The sequence below is a fragment of the Sciurus vulgaris genome, assembly GCF_902686455.1.
Source record: "Sciurus vulgaris genome assembly, chromosome: 1".
Taxonomy (NCBI): Eukaryota; Metazoa; Chordata; class Mammalia; order Rodentia; family Sciuridae; genus Sciurus; species Sciurus vulgaris.
Genome location: NC_136461.1, coordinates 16,722,150 through 16,740,423, shown reverse-complemented (window position 1 = coordinate 16,740,423; position 18,274 = coordinate 16,722,150). Strand labels below are relative to the sequence as shown.

The window sequence follows — 18,274 nt, the reverse complement described above, 5'->3', positions numbered from 1 at the left end:
GGAACTGCGGGGGCGCCTGGCGTATAGAACTCATGCCAAGGGAATGTGCCTAGCGGATAACAGTCCATGCCAGAGGTTGGAAACTTCCTCTGGAAGATGTTGGCAAGGACTCGTCGTAAGTTGGGCTCTGCTAAGGCTTTCCCTGGAAGACGCTGGCAAGGACTCGTCGTAAGTTGAGTAAAGCTGGAGCCCCTTCCTCAGAGTGTTAATCTCTCTTCCTTTTTTGTTTTTCACCAGAACTCACAATATTACGTGGATTAATCATGTTTAATAAAGTTCTTCGGTTGAAGGATGATGGGAACACAAACAGTTCATATGAGTCAACTCAATTCCAGTAAAATAAAGTTCATTTGTTTACACAAAGCACTAATATTCCTATAGGGAATGGTGGACATTCTGAAACAATATGTCTTGTGATGTTTTTGTTAACTTTTACAAGACTCCCAGACATCTAGTTACATATAAGTGATTCTCTTAGCTTCAGTGATCAACATATTTATTACATCTGGTTTCTTCTACAAAGTAATGAGCCTCCCACAGAAATACATTATATTTAGTTCAAAAGAAAAGTTTTAGTTCTTTTAGATGAAGAATTTTTTACTTTGAAGATAATAACTTGGTTCTTAATAGTATAATATGATTTAACATAGCATAGACATGTAATTATAATCATGAAAAATTAATAACAAATTACTAGAAGTTATAATTAATCTTAGCGGTAAGAGATCAAATAGAAGTTAAACTTCAAAGAAAAACAAGTGGTATACATCAACTTGCTTTTGTAAGTTTCGAGTCAAGGATAGTTCATTGTGGGGAAATGTCAAGTAAGATGAATGTGCCAGGTGGCGCTAATTGGCTAACTGTGCAGACCTAACTTCTGTTATCTATTGATAAACTTCTAAGAACTTTCTTCTTCATATGAAGTCATAAATATTTTTAGTGAAAAGTGTAAAGGTATATAAACTGTAAGAAGAATTCAATAAACTTGTCAGCAACCTAACACTGACCTGAGTCTGTGTGGTTGCTGTCCATCGCCGACGCTGCGCCGCCTAATCACTCGGGGCTTTTACATTTCAGGCCATCAAGGACCCCTGGACTCTGCTGCTTGGGCTGGTCCTCGGCACCCAGGTAGTTATTTTCTTTAGCACACTTACTTTATTTACCAGTTGGTGCCCTTTGGTTGTGCTGGGCTGATGGTGGTTGTCTACTTGTACAAACAAGGTGTAGTCATTCCACCTCAGCACGTAGAAGTTTATGGCAAACTACTGCTTTCCATAATGGAGTAACTCAGGTTTAGGCACAGCCTGAAAACTGCTGTTCTATACTTCATGGAGTGACTCTGAACAGGGCAGAGCCTGCTTCTCACATAATGCTACTTTCTATCATCCCTCTCTGTCTTTATTTCTGCCAGGGCTGTTTCAACACCCTCCAAACTCACAAAAGAACAGCTCAGAAGCCCCCTGTGGCTCCCATTTGCCCACTAAATAAAACTCATGATCCGACTTCGCCGACCCCTGCCAGATCACCGCAGCAAAGTGAATTACTACCCGTTTTCTCCTGAGCTTTCCCAAACTCCACGGTTTACCCTCGCAGTTAAACCCTAGGGGGACAGCGGTCATTCATCAGTGGAGCGAGATCAACACCGCCTTGCGTCCTTCTCCCTTGGGCCGCCAGAGGGCGCTCGAGGAAAGGGCGCTCCGCGGAGGAAGCGGCTCAACAGCCCGTCGGACTGACCCGCCCCTTTTCCTGTGCGAGCCAATCGTTAGTCAGAGGGGCGGAGCCGCTCTCCGGCCGCAGCGCGTTGAGCAGGGGCGGTGCTGGTGTCTAGGCAGCGATGCGGGAGGTGGCGGGGAAGTGGCGGCCTCTGGTCGCCGTCCTGCTGTTACTGCTGCCGCCGCTACTGCTCGGAGTGGCGAAGTCGGCGCGCTGGGCTGGGCATCGCTACACGCCCGACTGGCAGAGCCTGGACTCCCGGCCGCTGCCGGCCTGGTTCGACGAGGCCAAGTTCGGGGTGTTCGTGCACTGGGGCGTGTTCTCGGTGCCCGCCTGGGGCAGCGAGTGGTTCTGGTGGCACTGGCAGGGCGAGGGGCTGCCCCAGTACCGGCGCTTCATGAGCGAGAACTACCCGCCCGGCTTCAGCTACGCCGACTTCGGGCCGCAGTTCACGGCGCGGTTCTTCGAGCCGGATAAGTGGGCCGACCTCTTCCAGGCCGCGGGGGCCAAGTGAGTGCCGGGCTGGGCCGCCCGCCCAGGGCCTGTCTGACCTCAGGTGCCTCCGGGCCCTGTGTTTCGGATGCAGAATCGAACGTGGCACACTTGATCATAAGGAGATCATAAGTCCCCTCTGGTGGGGGACTTGAAAATAAAAATTTCGGGCTGGATGGCCTGGAGAGCTCTACACCTGAAAGGGCGGTACCTAATGCCCTGGCCCGATCCGCACGGCAGCGGGGGTTCTCCATCAGTGGCCTGGAGCCAGGTCCTAGTTCAGTTGTGAACTTCGGCCACCCTCCAGCCTCCTTGGATGCTGAGAGAAGAAAACTGCACCGGTTGCTTTACTGTCTCTAAGGTGGAAAGAGGGAAGGGAGTCAGTCCCGCCACGGGCCCTCGCAGGCGTGTAGTGTATTTGGGATGCAGCAAGGATTCTCCCTGGTCAGCTCCTCTCGGTGCCTTGCTCATAGGAAGTGCTCCAGAATACTGTGAATTGTGTTGAAAACGGTTGGAGCTTGCGGCGGGTTGGTTCAGGGAACTGAAAGTTTGGAGTGGCCCGATACGGGAAAGGGCGCGGGACCCATTCCTTTGTGGAAGGCAGGGCCATCCTGAAGAAGTAACCCTTGAGGGCCCTGTGTGACCCCCGGGCTAGGTCAGGAAGTGGTTGCTGCTCTGGGCTGCTGGGAGAGGGAAGTGGGTTGGAGAGAGTAGGTGGAGGCTTGTGGGGGGGTCAGTCTTCCATTTTCACTCATCTTCCATGTTTCAGTTTCTCTGGGCCTTTTTTAGTTTTCTTATACTAAAGGGAAATTACAATTGGCATTTAATGCTTCCCACTAAATGAATGGGAATAAAAGGTTTGAGTAAGCACAGCAAATGTAATCTGTCTTCTGGTAGTGTTAGCCATCCATAATTTACAACAATAAAATTAAAATCTGGAGACAGCCTCTTTCCAGACCCCTCAGGATAAGGTGAGTAGCTCAGAGACAGAGGAAGCGACCTAATGTCCTAGACTGCAAATCCTATAACTGCAGGGTAAAGACTTTTCCACTGCATCAGGGGTCAGCAGACTGGCCAGAGGAAATGGTCTTTTCCTGTTTTTGTTAAGGCTGAGAAAGTGAGAATGGCTTTTACATTTGCAAAGCACTCTAATGAAAGAAGAAAAGAATGTGTATAGAGGACTGTGTCACAAGCATAAAATAAAATACTATCTGGCCCCCAAAGTCTAGGAGTTCCTCCTGCCAACCAGTGATGTAGAATCATCACGTGATAGCATTATCTATTTTTCTGCCATAGAAGTAAATAAAATACTGAGTCTCTTGGTTATTTCAGTACTTGCCCTTTTCCCCCAGCCCTTTGGGTCTTTGTCACCTCTGTACATGAGGGAAGTTCTACAGGCTTACCAAAACAAAAGGCTTACATTTCTATCACCTACCATTCCAATAGAGACCTTTCTCCTTTAGGATGAAGGGTTAAACCAAGCTAACTGTTCATACCCAGAAGGGTCGAAGGACCTGAGAGCTAAAGTTCACTTCTTTCCTCCTACCCACTCCTCCACTCCCTCTGGGTCTCCTTGGCTGAAGCAGATGCTGATTTGCTTGCTGTGCTTCATTCCTGGAATAATACCCAAGGGTGTTGTGACTGAAGCAACATCTGGGGTATCACTAATTAGTCACCCATCCCAGTACATTTCCTATGGTCAAGTTCTCCTGACCAGTTTAAAAGCCACAGGCAGGCTGGGCAAGTTTATTCTTGTGACTCGCTGGCCAATTCCTTTGCTCATGTGTTTTTAACCTTCACAGGTATGTGGTCTTCACGACAAAACATCATGAAGGCTTCACAAACTGGCCAAGTCCTGTGTCTTGGAACTGGAACTCTAAGGACGTGGGCCCCCATCGTGATTTGGTTGGTGAGTTGGGAGCAGCTGTCCGGAATAGGTGTGTGTCTACGGACGGCTACCCTGTTCATCTCATCTCTTCTCTTTCAGAGTTCTGTACCTTCTCTGCTCGAGTGTTTTCTAAGTTTGCGTTTAGCAAGGAGCCTGAAGAACTTCTGGCCTTTGAATTACCAGTGTTTAAGGCTTAACAGTTTTCACATGGCCAAACGTGACACCTTCTGAGAAGTTCATGGACACTTCTGGTTGGGTGAAGCATACCCAGTAGAGACCACAAATCTCTGCCTGCATCCTGCAGAGGATCCCTCCTGGGAAGGCTTTCAATGCAGAGCCTTTTCCAATGCCTGTTGGAAACCAGGGACTGGGCCTCTTGCCTCTGTGTCCTCCTTAGCCATCAGCACGAGCTTTACACAGGAAGGGTTTGGATGATGGTAGACTAAGCTGGGTACTGAAAAGGTTAGCTAAAGCAGCAAACGGAACAAAAGGAAGGGCACACAGTTGATTGTAATTAATGTTCCCTAATGTTTTTCACTTAATAGGAAGTGGCTTCTCAAGATCAAAGAGGTAGGGCGTGGCATAGGTGGAATTTGTTTTCTTGTTTTGGGTGCTGGGTGTTGAACCCAGGGCCTCCTGCATGCTAAGCATGCAGTCTACCACTGAGCTACACCCCCAGCCCCAGAATAGGGATTGGAACCCAGATGTTCGCTCTTTGGATCCAACAACCCTGTAAGGAGGAAAGGTGGGTTTTGTGCTGGGTTTGGCCTCAGCTGCACTATGATTCAGTAAATGTGGTATCCTATTTGAGGGATAGACTGGCTACCAAGTGTGTAGCATAGTTTGATGGAACACATTTGTGCCTACTCATTTATGTTCCGTCTAGGATGCGCTCCGCGTACAATGGGAGAGTTGAGCTGAACACCACATGTCTTGCAAAGCCTAAAATACTACCTGGACTTCAAGAGCAAGTTTGCTGACTCCCGTCACCTGCTCAGTATTCAGTTGCCATCAGTCCTGATGTCCTTCAGTCCTGATTAGATTAGTTGTCCATCAGTCCTGATTAGATCTTAGATACTGATTTGTTATGGACTTTGGAAACCAGTATTTTTATCTTCCGTGTGCTATTTAGTCTTGAGTCATATGATGACATGCCAATTTCAGTTCTTTCTCACCTGTACATTATAGTCTTTTCTTTTCACTTGCAGCATAATGTTTTTGTAACATTATTCTTTTTTTTTTTTTTTTTTTTTTTTTTTCAGGGTACTGGGGATTAGATCCAGGGTACTGAGCTACCTTCTAGTCCTTTTTATTTTTTGAGACAAGGTCTTGCTATACATAGGGTCTTGCTAAGTTGCTGAGGCTGGCCTTGAACTTGGGATCCTCCTGCCTCAGCCTCCCAAGTCCCTCCCTACATGACAGGCCTATTCTTTTTTTTTTTTTTTTTTTAATTTTTTTAATATAATGTGCATCTTTATAGGTTTCGGTGTGATAATTTGATGCATGTGTACAGTGTGTAACAATCACATCAGGGTAATTAGTATTCCATCTCTTTAAACATTTATCATTTCTTTGTGTTGGGAATCTCACACTCCTCTCTTCTAGTTCTTTATAAAATATGAAATGAACTATTGTGAACTGTAGGTGCCCTCCTGTGCTGTGAAACACCAGAACTTCCTCCTCCTGGCTAGCTGTATTTTGGTACCTGTTACCCAGCCCCCTCTCTTCCTCCCACCCCCATCCTTCCTCGCATTAGTGTCCTCTATTCTCCTCTCTTCTATGATGCTCACTATTCATGAACCTGGGGGGTGAAGCTCAGTAGTAGAGCACTTGCCTAGGCTGTGTGAGTCTCTGGGTTCCATCCAGTACTGGGAAAAATAAAAATCTTCCTTATATGTGAAAACAGATTGTTCTAACCACATTTCATTTTTGGTATGTTTCGAACTATTAGTAAATCTTAGATAAATAGAATGATAAACCTATAGTCATACATTTCAACTATTTAGAAAATGTTGCAAATGATTATTTCAGAATGATAGTATTTGGGGCATTTTATTCTTTATGCTTTTCTCTATTTTCTAATTTCTCTCTCTCTCTTTTTTTTTTTTTTTTTTTTCGCGGTGCTAGGGATTGAACCGAGGACCTTGTGCTTGCAAGGCAAGCACTCTACCAACTTAGCTATATCCCCAGCCCCCCTAATTTTTCTACAATACAGATTTTTATGATTAATGATGAAAACTTTTAAAAAAATTGAACCCAGGGTTGCTTAATCACTAAGCCACATCCCCAGCCCTCTTTTTTTTATTTTTTATTTTGAGATAAGGTCTCACTGAATTGCTTAGGGCCTTGCCAAGTTCCTGAGGCTGGCTTTGAACTTACAGTCCTCCTGCCTCAGCCTCCTGAGCTGCTGGGATTACAGGTGTGTGCCACTGTTCCTGGCTTGAAAACATTATTATTATTTTTTAAAGAGGACTATATGTTACTGAAATAATTGTCCTAAAAAATAGTTTAGATGACTTTTTGGGTGTGTGGTGCTGGGGATTGAACCCAGGACATGGGACTTTCTAAGCTAGTACTTTATCACTGAGCTACACCCCCTGCCTTAAGTGATATTTTGGTGTTAAGGTATCTGTGTATAAAAGTAGTTATGTTTATTATCAAAACACAGTGCATGGGGCTGGGCTTGTAGCTGGGCTTGTGATGGAGCGCTTGCCTAGCACATGTGAGGTACTGGATTTGGCACCACGTTAAGTAAATAAATAAATAAATAAAACAAAGGTATTGTGTTCATCTACAAAAAGAGATTAAAAAAAAAAAGTGCATGAGCTCCTGGGTTTGATCCTTAGCACCACCAAACACGCACACACGTACACACACACAGAATAACACAATACTTTTGCTTGAGTAGATGAGGAGAAATAACTTAAGGGCTGGGGATGTAGCTCACTGCTAGAGCACTTGCCTAGCCTCTGTGAGGCCCTGGATTTGATCCCAGCAGCACAATAAATAAAAAGAGAGCAGGAAGGAAAGGGAAGGAAGAATTGAACAAGTGGATTTGGGTCCCTCTATCCTGCATGAGAGTGAACTTCACTGAGATGTAAAAAAATGCTGGAACTGAATTTTCTTCAAGCAAATTATGTGTCCTTTGCTTAACGACAGTCACCATCCTGCTTTTCTGTTTCAGGAACTTGCGCTACGGCCTCTACCACTCACTCTTAGAGTGGTTCCATCCACTTTACCAACTGGATAAGAAAAATGGCTTCAAAACTCAGAATTTTGTCAATGTGAAAACAATGCCAGAGCTCTACCACCTTGTTAACACGTAAGAACCAGAAACGTTGGTGGCTTTATTACTTTCAGCAATGAAATCAGAGCTTCCTGTAGGCTGCTGTTGTGGGGGGCACTGTGGCTACTCAGAGGGACTGAGGCAGGAGGATTGCAAGTTTGAGGTGAGCCTCAGTAAGTTAGTGAGGCCTTGCTTCAAAGTTAAAAAAAAAGGGGGAGGGACTGAAGCTCTTAGGTTTCACTTAGTTTTAGAGCTCTCCAGGGTTTAATCCCAGGACTGCAAAAATTTTTAAAAAGCAGAAGTGGGGGCATTGGCAGGTTTGAAGAAAATCTAGAGGACGGCAAATCATAAAAGTGGTGGTTGTGGTTGTATTAAGGCAAAATAAATTTTTCTTCTACTTTTTGAAACTTCTGTAATGTGGTAATATTGCCTTTATAAATTGAAACTGTCTCCCCAAATCCAAGGTGAGAGTAAATCAGAACTTCCCTTCCCTACATGCTTTCTGTTTTCACTACATCAGGACCTTGGAGAGGGGTGGATGGTCTAACACATTGGCATTATTGTCACTTAGAAACCTTCAACAGATCACTCATCTGGGCCTCCAATTCTTAGTAAGGTAGGGATGTAATTCCTTCTGTGTAGGACTTAGAGTTACGCATAGAAGGTATTCATCATGATGCCTGGTACAGAGAAAAGTGTTGTTATGAAGATCATCATTCTTTGTACAGGGTGTGGTGATGTATGCCTATGATCCCGGCAACTTGGGAAGGGTAGACAGGAGGACCGCAAGTTCAAGACCAGTTTCAGCAACTTATGGAGACCCTGTCTCATAAAAAATAAAAAGGGGCTGGGAGTATAACTCAGTGGTTAAACGGTTCAATCCCCAGTATCCAAAAAAGAAAAGAAAAGAAAAGAAAAAGGGCTGGGGGCGTAACTCAGTGGTGGAGTATCCCTGATTTCAATCCCTAGTGCCATGAATAAACAAAAATTAAAAAGCTGGGGCTATAGCTCATTGTAGAGTGCTTGCCTAGTATGTGCAAGGCCTTGGCTTCAGTCCACAGTACTGAGAGAGAGAGAGAGAAAGAGCGCGCGCAAGAGCAAAGGAGGGAGCTGGGAGGGAGGAGGGAGAAAAGAAAGGCCCCTTCTACTTCAGAATTTGCCACGGGTCTTCACCATGTTTATCCCAGTCTGCCCTCATTGCTCCTGGGGGCCTGTAGCAGGTGGTAGACCTTAAACTCAAGGGACAGCCATCTCTGCCTGGACTCTCATTTCAGGACAATAACAACAACACAATGTCCTGCATCTGCTTCTATCCTGAGGACTTCTCTAAGGAAACAGTATCATTGTCAGAGACCTGCAGAAGACCTGTCCCGAGACAGAGCTGGACATTGCTAGATCTGAATCCGAATTCTTTTGTTCTTACTATTTGTGTGGCTTTGAATTAACCATGCAATTTTTCTAGAACTCAGATGCTTTATGCATGAAATGGAGCTAAAACACCACAAAGTCATGAGAACCAATAGAGGCAGTGAGTAGAAACTGCCTAGTGCAACTTTTTTTTGGTACTGGGGATTGAACTCGGGGTACTATCACTGAGCTATGTCCCCAGTCCATTGCATTTTTTATTTTGAAACAGGGTCTCATGAAGGTGCCGAGGTTGGCCTCAGACTTTCAATCCTCCTGCTTCAGCCTCCAGAGTTGCTGGGATTACAGGCGTGGCCACCTCACCCCACTCTCAATTCACCTTAAAAGCAGAACCCTAGTCCTGTACCTTCTGCAGCACCACTGTCCCCCACCCCCAGTACCAGGTATTGAACCCAGGGACACTCAACCACTGAGCCACATCCCCACCCCTTTTTGTATTTTATTTAGAGACTGGGTCTTGCTAAGTTGCTTAGGGCCTCACTAAGTTGCAGAGGCTGGCTTTGAACTCACAGTCCTCCTGCCTCAGCCTCCCAAGAGGCTGGGATTATAGGCATGTGCCACCATGCCCAGCTGGAGCACCACTCTTAATTGGTTTTAGTTACTGGAAGGAAACAACTCCTTTTTCCAGAAAAAGTTTAGGAGGACATAAACCAAAGAGCTCTTGGTCTTAAGCAGTGGTTATGATGACAAAGTGACGTGTTGTCCCTTTAGTTCCCACCTGCTCCCCACTGCAGCACTCATATGATACTTTCAGACATTTCACAGACTTCACACTTCACATGCATTCAGAGAGCGACCTCTTCCCTGGTCCCCTGTCTTCCAGCTACAAGCCGGATCTCATCTGGTCCGATGGCGAGTGGGAGTCTCCTGATGCTTACTGGAACTCCACGGGTTTTCTCTCTTGGCTCTACAATGACAGCCCTGTCAAGGTGGGTGATCATAGGACTTGTTTATCTGTTAGGATAAAAGAAAACACGAGGAGCCAAGACCTGGAGCGGTCACAGAGCGGCAGCCGCTATGGACGGTGACACTGGCAGGGCTGGGAGGCCCAGCAGACGCGAAGCCCTCCTCCCTGAGAGCAAGCGCCCTCTTCTCCTTTCATTCTTTATTTTGATGATGTAGGTTTAAGTGGTGGTAAAGTAGAAATAGCATATAGAGTTCCCAGACTACTCCAGAGAAAAATAAATTTATTGAACAAATAGTATGAATGAGAACACCCCAAAATTAATATGTAAAACAAAATTAAGTGATAAGGATAAAATGTGAATATCTGTGGTCTCACCCACCGTACATCAGTCATATAGTTTAACTCTCAAGGAGCAGGGTCATTTCCCTTATATTCAAATTTTGGGGTGTATACTGCCTACCCTGACTCGCTCCTCATAATTAACACTATTAGCCAGTGCATGTGCTGCCCTTTTTATACTGCAGTGCTTTTACAAAGTAGCAGAAATCTCAATCTTGATTATGGAAAAATTCAAATATTTCACATTCTAGATTTGTTGTAGATTTTTTAAAAAAGTCTAAATGTAAAATCACTTTGGGGGCAGGGAATGTGGCTCAGGGGTTTGCCTAGCATATTTGAGGCCCTGGGTTCGATCCCCAGCAACCACCTTGCCCCCCACCCTACACACACAAACACACACACACACACACACACACAACCAGCTTAGGGACTTTGTAGCTCAGTAGTTAAGTGAGTGCTTAGGATGTACAAGGCCCTGGATTCAATCTCCAGCACCAAAATAAAAGGTTGAACTGAAATACCTCTCAGGATCTTGTTGGGTAGCTATTACTAAACTTAGAATATGGGAAGAAAGGAAAAGAGGAAAGAGACCCTGTGTGATGGACAGAGAGAGATTACAAGCGACTTTCAGGAATTTGTTGAGTATGGAGGGATTCCCAGGTATGCAGTTTACCCCTAAAAAATTAACTGATATAATGTCATAATTATCCACGTATCTGTCTCATGCTTATTCTTTAAGGACAGCAACTGTATTTTAGTCACCTCAGATACCCCAGAACCTGCCACAGTTTGAGCCTTATACTAGATGCTCTGTAAATAGTTAATGAACGTGTGGCTGCCAAACCAAGAATGGGGATGGTTAAAACCCCACTTTTCTTTTCTCTTCTTTCTTTCTTTCTTTTTTTTTCTTCTTCTTTCCATGGTCCTGGGGATGGAACCCAGGAGCACTCTACCACTGAGCTATATCACCAGCCCTTTTTATTTTTGTTTTCTTTCTAAGTTGCCTAGGCTAACCTTGAACTTGGGACCCTCCTGCCTCCACCTCCCCAGTAGCTGGGATTACAGGTGTGCACCTCCATGCCCAGCCAACACCCCATTTTTCTCTGAAGTGGCTTTTACATACCCATTCAAGGTGTACACCCAAGAAGTCAGGTCATTTGCTATGTGGGGTTACAGTCAAGTGTCTGCAGGTAAGGAGCACACAAAAAAGGAAAAAGATTAAGCAAAGATGCAGGATTGGAAAAGAAGAAATATCACTTCACTGCCATTGAGGCAGGCACAGTGGCACACACCTGTAATTCCAGTGGCTTGGGAGGATTGAAAGTTCAAGACCAGCCTCAGCAATTTAGCGAGGCCCTAAGAAATTTAGGAAGACCCTGTCTCAAAATTTTAAAAGAAGGGCTGGAGATGTGGCTCAGTGGTTAAGCACCCCTGGGTTTAATCCCTGATACCAATCATATCAAGGCTGTGGGGGTGCAGCTCAGTGGTAGAGCGTCTGCCTAGCATGCACAAGGTCCTGGGTTTGATCCCCAACAGTGCTGGAAAAAAACAAGTGCAGTTAGCTAGGGAGACAGTCTTTTTGGCTTCTCTTAAAACAACAATTCCATAGCAAGTAGAACCTTTAGTGTGGACATGTCTCTACCTATTCACACACTAACTTTGCAGAAATGCAGGATTGTGGTAGATGCTCCCTGCTTCCCCAAGGATCTGTTAGGAGCCAGCTCTATGGCATGTGGTATGCCGAGCCCTGGAGTTTCAGAACTGATGATTTCTGCCTTCAAGGAACCTCAGTCTGAAGAGAGAGAGAGTGCACTGTACTGTAATCAGAAAGACAATAGAGGTATGTCCCAAGTCTTCACAATCATGGGCTGCCAAGTTAGACTGTGGGTATGAAGAAGTTCAAGGCTGTGTCTGTCCTTGAAGGGCTGAGTGTCCAGGGAGGGCTGAGAGGGAGACAGGAACGAGGGGTTCCTGAGCAGCCATTCTGTACCAGGGGCAGGCTGCTGTCACTTCTATCCCTTTGGAAACCCCCAGGAGGCAGGTGATTTTCCTTTGGCTGGTTTGTAGTTGGTTGAGTTTTGTTGTTTGTTTGTTCATTTGTTTTTACAGATAACTAGACTTAACAAGGTAAAACCCACTTAAGTTCCTCTGACTCATAGGTGGTGGAGTTAGCTGTGAATCCAAAGCCTCTGGTGAACTGGGGTGGATCTTGAGCCAATCCTTCCAGGATTTTGTGTGTGTGTGTAGTTTTTTTTTTTAGTTGTAGGTGGGACACAATGCCTTGATTTTATTTTTATGCGGTGCTGAGGATCAAACCCAGGGCCTCGAGTGCTAGGCAAGTGCCCTACCACTGAGCCACAACCCCAGCCCCACCCTTTCAGTTTTTTTTTTTTTTTTTTTTTCTTGACCCTCTCATTTCTGATGATGCCCAGACATCAATAATTGAGTCAGGACATTAAATCAAACTAGCTGCAAATAATGAATATCCTCTTTTGCTTTGGCACTCAACTAGCTTCATAGGAAGAATGTCCATAGTAACATGAGTGGCCCTAAAACAGGCAAGAAAGCAGAATTTTGTTTTTATTGCATGTCCTTCTACGAATTATGAGCTGATAGTGTTATTAAAATACAATACTATACATTAAACACTCACAGTAAGGTACTCTGTGTAATGATTTCTCTTAGATCAGCTAAACCTTGAAAGAGGAAAATGAATACTTGCTGGCTTTAGGGTTGATGATAGCAGGCCACCTGGCTGGACTCCCATGCCTGATCCCAGGCTTGGAAGCTGCCTGGGCACAGGACCTCAGACGAGCCCTCCTCTCCACTCTTCCTCAGTAGAAGTGGATTCCTGGCTCTGCCGTCCTGTGTCTCTGGTCAGGGGTCTCGTCCTCAGTCCCCAGTGACACTGGGGCTGTCCTCTGCACTGCAGGGTGTTTAACAGCATCCAGGGCCTCTGCCCACTAGAAGGCAGTAGCACCACCCAGTTGGGACAGCCAAGAGTGTCTCTGGCTTTCCCAGATGCCCCACAGGACAAAACTGCCCCTATTGGAGACCCCCTGCTTTAGGTGAGCTGTTCCTGCTTCCAGACAGACTCTATCCCATCACACTGCCTCCCACAGAGGGCTGCGTGGTGTTCCTCGCCGTGACCCGGCCCTTCCTCCCTTAGGCTAAGGTGGTGGTCAATGATCGGTGGGGTAAGAACTCTTCCTGCCACCATGGAGGGTACTACAACTGTCAGGACAAGTTCAAGCCGCAGCACCTGCTGGGCCACAAGTGGGAGATGTGCACCAGCATCGACAAGACTTCCTGGGGCTATCGCCGGGACATGTCCATGGCCGACATCACCAGCGAATCTGAGATCATTTGGGTAAGAGCCCTCCAAGTGTTTCTTTTTTCTTATTTGTTCTGATTGGTTATAATGTTAGCTATTTTTTAACTACTTACCTCAAACCAGCCTTCTGACCAAGCGTGACAGAAGCACCTGAATGGAAGTGCAGGCTGAGAGAACCTTCTAGAACTACTGAACCCCCGAAAAGAAACCTGTCCTAAGGAAATAATCGCAAATTCCAAAGAAAGTTTTACATAGAGATGTTCTCCCAGGATTATTTTTAATTAGACATATGGGTGGTTTCAATTTCTTACAGCCATAAAGAGATAAGTAAATTTGAGAATTTTTTTAAACCAGTAAAATATTGATGAACATAAAAGGGGTTAATGCTGAATTTCTGAGTGAAAAATTATCATGTATTATTGCAGCTGTACAGAATTAACTGCATGGGAGCTGGGTGCAGTGGCTTATTCCTGTAATCCCAGATATCCAGGAGGCTAAGGCAGGAGGTTTGCAAGTTTGAGGCCAACATGGGCAACTTAGTGAGACCCTGTCTCAAAATTTAAAAAAAAAGGGTAGAGTGTCCTTAGACTCAATCCCTAGTATCAATCAATCAATCAACCAATCAATAAAAATAAGATGAAGCCACTTGTGGTGATGTACACCTGTAATCCCAGTGATTTAGGAGGCTGAGGCAGAAGGACTGCAAATTTAAGGCCAGCCTCAGCAACTTAGTGACGGCCTGTCTCAAAAAGCGCTAGGGATGTGACTCAGTGGTTAAGCACCCTTAGGTTCGATTCCCAATACTAAAAAAAATTTTAAAAGTTTAAAAATAAAAGTAAGATTAATTGCATAGGAAAAAGACTGAAAGAAGACATTAGAGGTTAGTGGTGTGGTGTCTTTGGAATGCTGTAATGGACTCTCCTTTTTAAAATACCGTACATCGAACCTTAGTCTTTCTGTTGCTTGACGGGCACTTGCTTGAGGTCACAGGGAACACACACACAGACCCCACCCCAGATCCTCACACACTGCCCCTCTCAGCAGCGGTTTTCCCAGAGGGGCCGCCTGTGGCCCATCCCATGGTGAAGGTCCCGGAGTCTTCCCGTCTCCCCTAGCCCAGTCTCCACAGCACCCATGCGGAATCTCTCCTCTCCGATCCCCGTGTTCCTGTCAGTCAGTCCGTCTGCCTTCCCTTACTCCTGTGGATCTCGCCTCTGCAGAGCACTCTTCTTTCCTGCACCCCCTTCTCGTGCTTCTAGTCCGACCCTTCCCGCTGAGTCCAGCCCGGTGAAAAGTGCCTCTCACAGGAAGAGCCCGAGACCGCCCCCTAGAATTCAAGTTAATGTGTTTCTCACAGGAGCCTGTCCTGCTTTTATAACACAAAATATGTATTATCTGTGAATGTTAAGGGATATTCACAAAGCAGGAAGAGCGTGCCCCGATTCCGCCTCTCTTAATATGTGTGTGCTGAGCCGTAAGCGGGCCTGGCATTCACAGCTTGCTTTCCATCGTTTTCTTTAGGAGCTGGTTCAGACAGTAAGTTTGGGAGGCAACTATCTTCTCAACATCGGACCAACTAAAGATGGACTGATCCCTCCCATCTTCCAAGAAAGGCTTCTTAGTATTGGCAGGTGGCTGAATGTCAACGGGGAGGCCATCTATGCTTCCAAACCATGGCGGGTACAATTCGAAAAGAACTCGTCTGTGTGGTGAGTCTCATCTTGGGATGTGTGCAGGAACAAGGCTGTGCTGAGCCAGATGGGCACGTCTTCAGGGCCACAGTGTGGCCTGCCAGGCTGGACGCTGTCTTGAGGAAACCCAACAGCTGTTTGGCCGTACAGTCTGTGACCCCCGTTGGGTCATGTTTTAGAACACCAGAATGCCTGGCAGGGAGGGAGGCCGTGGTCTGGTGGAAAGGGAAGGAGCTGCAGCGCGTTGGTCCGTGTCCTTGTGATTCTTGCCCTGTGTGTTAGCCGGCTTTTCGTTGCTGTGAGCAAAATACCTGACATTAACAACTTAGAGAAGGAAGCTTAGTTTGGCTCAGAGTTTCAGAGTTTCAGTCCATGATCAGTCAATGCCTTTGCTCTAGGCCTGAGGTGAGGTAGAACATCATGGTGGAGGGGCGCAGTGGAGGGGACTTCTCAGCTCATGGCAGCCAGGATGCAGAGAAAGTGAAGGACCAGGGTCAAAACATAAACCCAAAGACCTGCCCCCAGTGACCTATAGTTAACGCCAGGTCGTTCATTCAAATTACTAATCCAGCAAACAGAGTAATCTGCTGATCAGGTCTTTCTCGTGCTCTAATCGTCCCGTCTCTGAAGTTCTTGCATTAGCACAGGAAGTTTGGGGACACCACATGTCTAGATCATAGGACCCTGCCTCCCAAAAGAGTACTAGCTGATGCTCGAACAGCACCTACAATGCACAGAGCTCCATTCTAAATTCTTTCCATTCGTACTTGAACTTCTAGATCTAATTATTTGATCTTCAACCTTGTTTTTTCCAACTGCAAAAGAGAGTGATGATATTTATCTTCAGAGAGTCATTTGAAGACGAGTTGGGTGTGGTGGTGCACACCTTTCATCCCAGAGATTCAGAAGGCTGAGGCAGGAGAATTGAAAGTTTGAGGCCAGCCTCAGCAATTTAGCAAGGCCCTGAGAAACTTAGCAAGAACCTGTCTCAAAAGAAAAAATAAAATGGGTTGGGGATATGGCTCAGGGGTAAAACACCCCTGTGTTCAATCCCTAGTACAAAAAAAATGTGTTTTGAAGACTAAGTGAGCTAATATGTATAAAGCACCCAGAAGTGTTCAGGAAAACAACCTAAGAGCCGAAGGCATTAGTCTTCAGACCAGGAGAAACACATTGTTCCTTGTGTGGGGGTGACTTTTTCCATTTAGTGATTTCCACCCGCTTCCCTAAACACTGTGAAATCTCAGGACAAATTCATCTTCATTGCGTTTCTTGCCCTTGCTCTAATTTCTTTTCTCATGAATTTGGAGTTGGAAAAAAAAAAAAAAAAAAAGATTTGACAATGAATAGTTTCAGTGTAAAATCACTAGTGTAAGAGATTAATAAAAATAAAACTTAATCCAGCAGAGGGGAAAATAGATATAAAAGAGTCTTACAGACTGCTTCCTTCCTGCAGCCCTTAGTTGGTATTGCACTCTTAGTGCCTCCTGGAAGAAAGGACAGAGTCACGGTCTTGGATTTGGTAGGCAGTTGAGAGCAGAATCATAAGATCATCTATGGGGTAACAATCCAGGTGTCTTTGACAACGACCTTTCTTTTTTCCCAGGTATACCTCACAGGAATTAGCTGTTTATGCCATTTTTTTACGTTGGCCAGAAAATGGAATCTTAAACCTTGTATCCCCCATAACCACAACGACTACAAAAGTAAGGAGCCCCCACTCAGTCCTTTCTTTTTTTGGGGTGAATAGGGGTACCAGGGATTGAACTCGGGGGCACCCGACCACTGAGCCACACCCCCAGCCCTATTTTGTATTTTATTTAGAGACAGGGTCTCACTGAATTGCTTAGCTGAGGCTGGCTTTGAACTCGCCACCCTCCTGCCTCAGCTTCCCGAGCTGCTAGGATTACAGGCACCTGACCCACTCAGTCCTTTCTAAGATCCATCTTTTTCCATGGGAATTGGCGGGCCTTCTCTCCATCCTCCTTTAGTCTTGGGGTTCCTCCCATACTTCCGCCTGCCAGACTCTTCCTGCTCTGCCCCACCACGGTGTTTCCTAACACATTTAGGCCATGATTTGTACTCCCTGGTGCGTTACTAGGGTTTTCCATTCCCTTTTGCTTTCTGCAGATAACGATGCTAGGAATACAGGGAGATCTGAAATGGGTCGAACGTCAGGAAGAAGGTCTCCTCATCTCTCTGCCCCTGTTGCTGCCCTCTGCTCTCCCAGTGGGGTCTGCTTGGACTGTAAAGCTGAGAGGAGTGGAGTGATGTGATATAGGAACTCTGCCTGCTGGTTGCTTTGATTTTCTTCTTATAGTACCGTCATTACAATAAAGTAATTTCTTCCCCACCCAGAGATGGCTTTTCCAACACGTTCTGATCAAGGGGACTGGTTACATTACACTGGTGTTCGATGGATCAGAGATCCATTGCTAACATATCTCTCTGTGGTCAGCAAAAGAAGGGACTGGACAGTTAAACCATGTTCGCCCATTCCTATATTTGGGGATCATCTACAATGGAAATTTCCTTCATTCTGGGGTTGACCTTCTACTTACTCAGTACTTTTCATAAAGAATAAGCTAAGCCTGGCTGCCTGTGGGAGGAGGCAGACAGGGCTTAGCAAGTTCAACCACCTGCTCTTTGTTGAGCATCAGATGTCATCACACTGTTCCCCAAAAGGACAGGAGAGCCTGGAGGGGGGAAGGAAAGACTCCCCAGGCCGCTGGGGATCAACTCTTCTGAGCAGACCAAGGGCTCTGGAATGGAGTATGTCTACAGTGGTACCATTAAGACTTAGAATGTGATTCTGCCCTGCTTTTTAAAATATGATCAAATAAATTTATAAGTCAAATCATTTTTACCAAAAAGCATGTTGTAGATTTCTTTCCCTTGTTTCAATTTGGACTGCTTATAGCTTTATGATCAGTTTCTGGTTTGTTTGTTTGTTTATTTTAAAGAAAGAAAGGAAGGAAAAGCATGTCGGGCCTCCTAAATGCAGAACAAAGAATGTAAGCCTGTGGTTTTGCATCCTGCTGCTAACTTTGGGTACCATTCTTCTGAGTGATTACCAGTTCAGCTTCTTGTATTGTTATTTATCTAGTCAATCTTTCTATTCTTTTTACTTTTTGGTACCACAGATTGAATCCAGGGGCGCTTATGCACTGAACCACATCCCCAGTTCCACCCCCTACTT

At 45.6% G+C, this 18,274-nt stretch overlaps 1 protein-coding gene across 1 annotated transcript; it reads left to right on the top strand.

The window, feature by feature from the left end:
* The first annotated feature begins 1,790 nt into the window (after window positions 1–1,790).
* FUCA1 (alpha-L-fucosidase 1) lies at window positions 1,791–17,780 on the top strand. Its single transcript, XM_079134230.1, has 8 exons — window positions 1,791–2,223; window positions 4,008–4,142; window positions 7,278–7,415; window positions 9,628–9,733; window positions 13,220–13,420; window positions 14,906–15,093; window positions 16,682–16,781; window positions 17,206–17,780. Exons 1-8 carry the CDS (start codon window positions 1,835–1,837, stop codon window positions 17,344–17,346), a joined length of 1,398 nt encoding a protein of 465 aa, XP_078990356.1. The 5' UTR covers window positions 1,791–1,834; the 3' UTR covers window positions 17,347–17,780.
* The last annotated feature ends 494 nt before the right edge of the window (window positions 17,781–18,274 follow it).

What these genes read in the sequence shown, in the direction of transcription:
- FUCA1 (XM_079134230.1), top strand. Translation starts at nt 1,835, where the DNA reads ATGCGGGAGGTGGCGGGGAAGTGGCGGCCTCTGGTCGCCGTCCTGCTG. An exon ending in CTCTACCACCTTGTTAACAC is followed by an intron (nt 7,416 to 9,627) that starts GTAAGAACCAGA and finishes CCTGTCTTCCAG; the next exon opens with CTACAAGCCGGATCTCATCT. An exon ending in GCGAATCTGAGATCATTTGG is followed by an intron (nt 13,421 to 14,905) that starts GTAAGAGCCCTC and finishes CGTTTTCTTTAG; the next exon opens with GAGCTGGTTCAGACAGTAAG.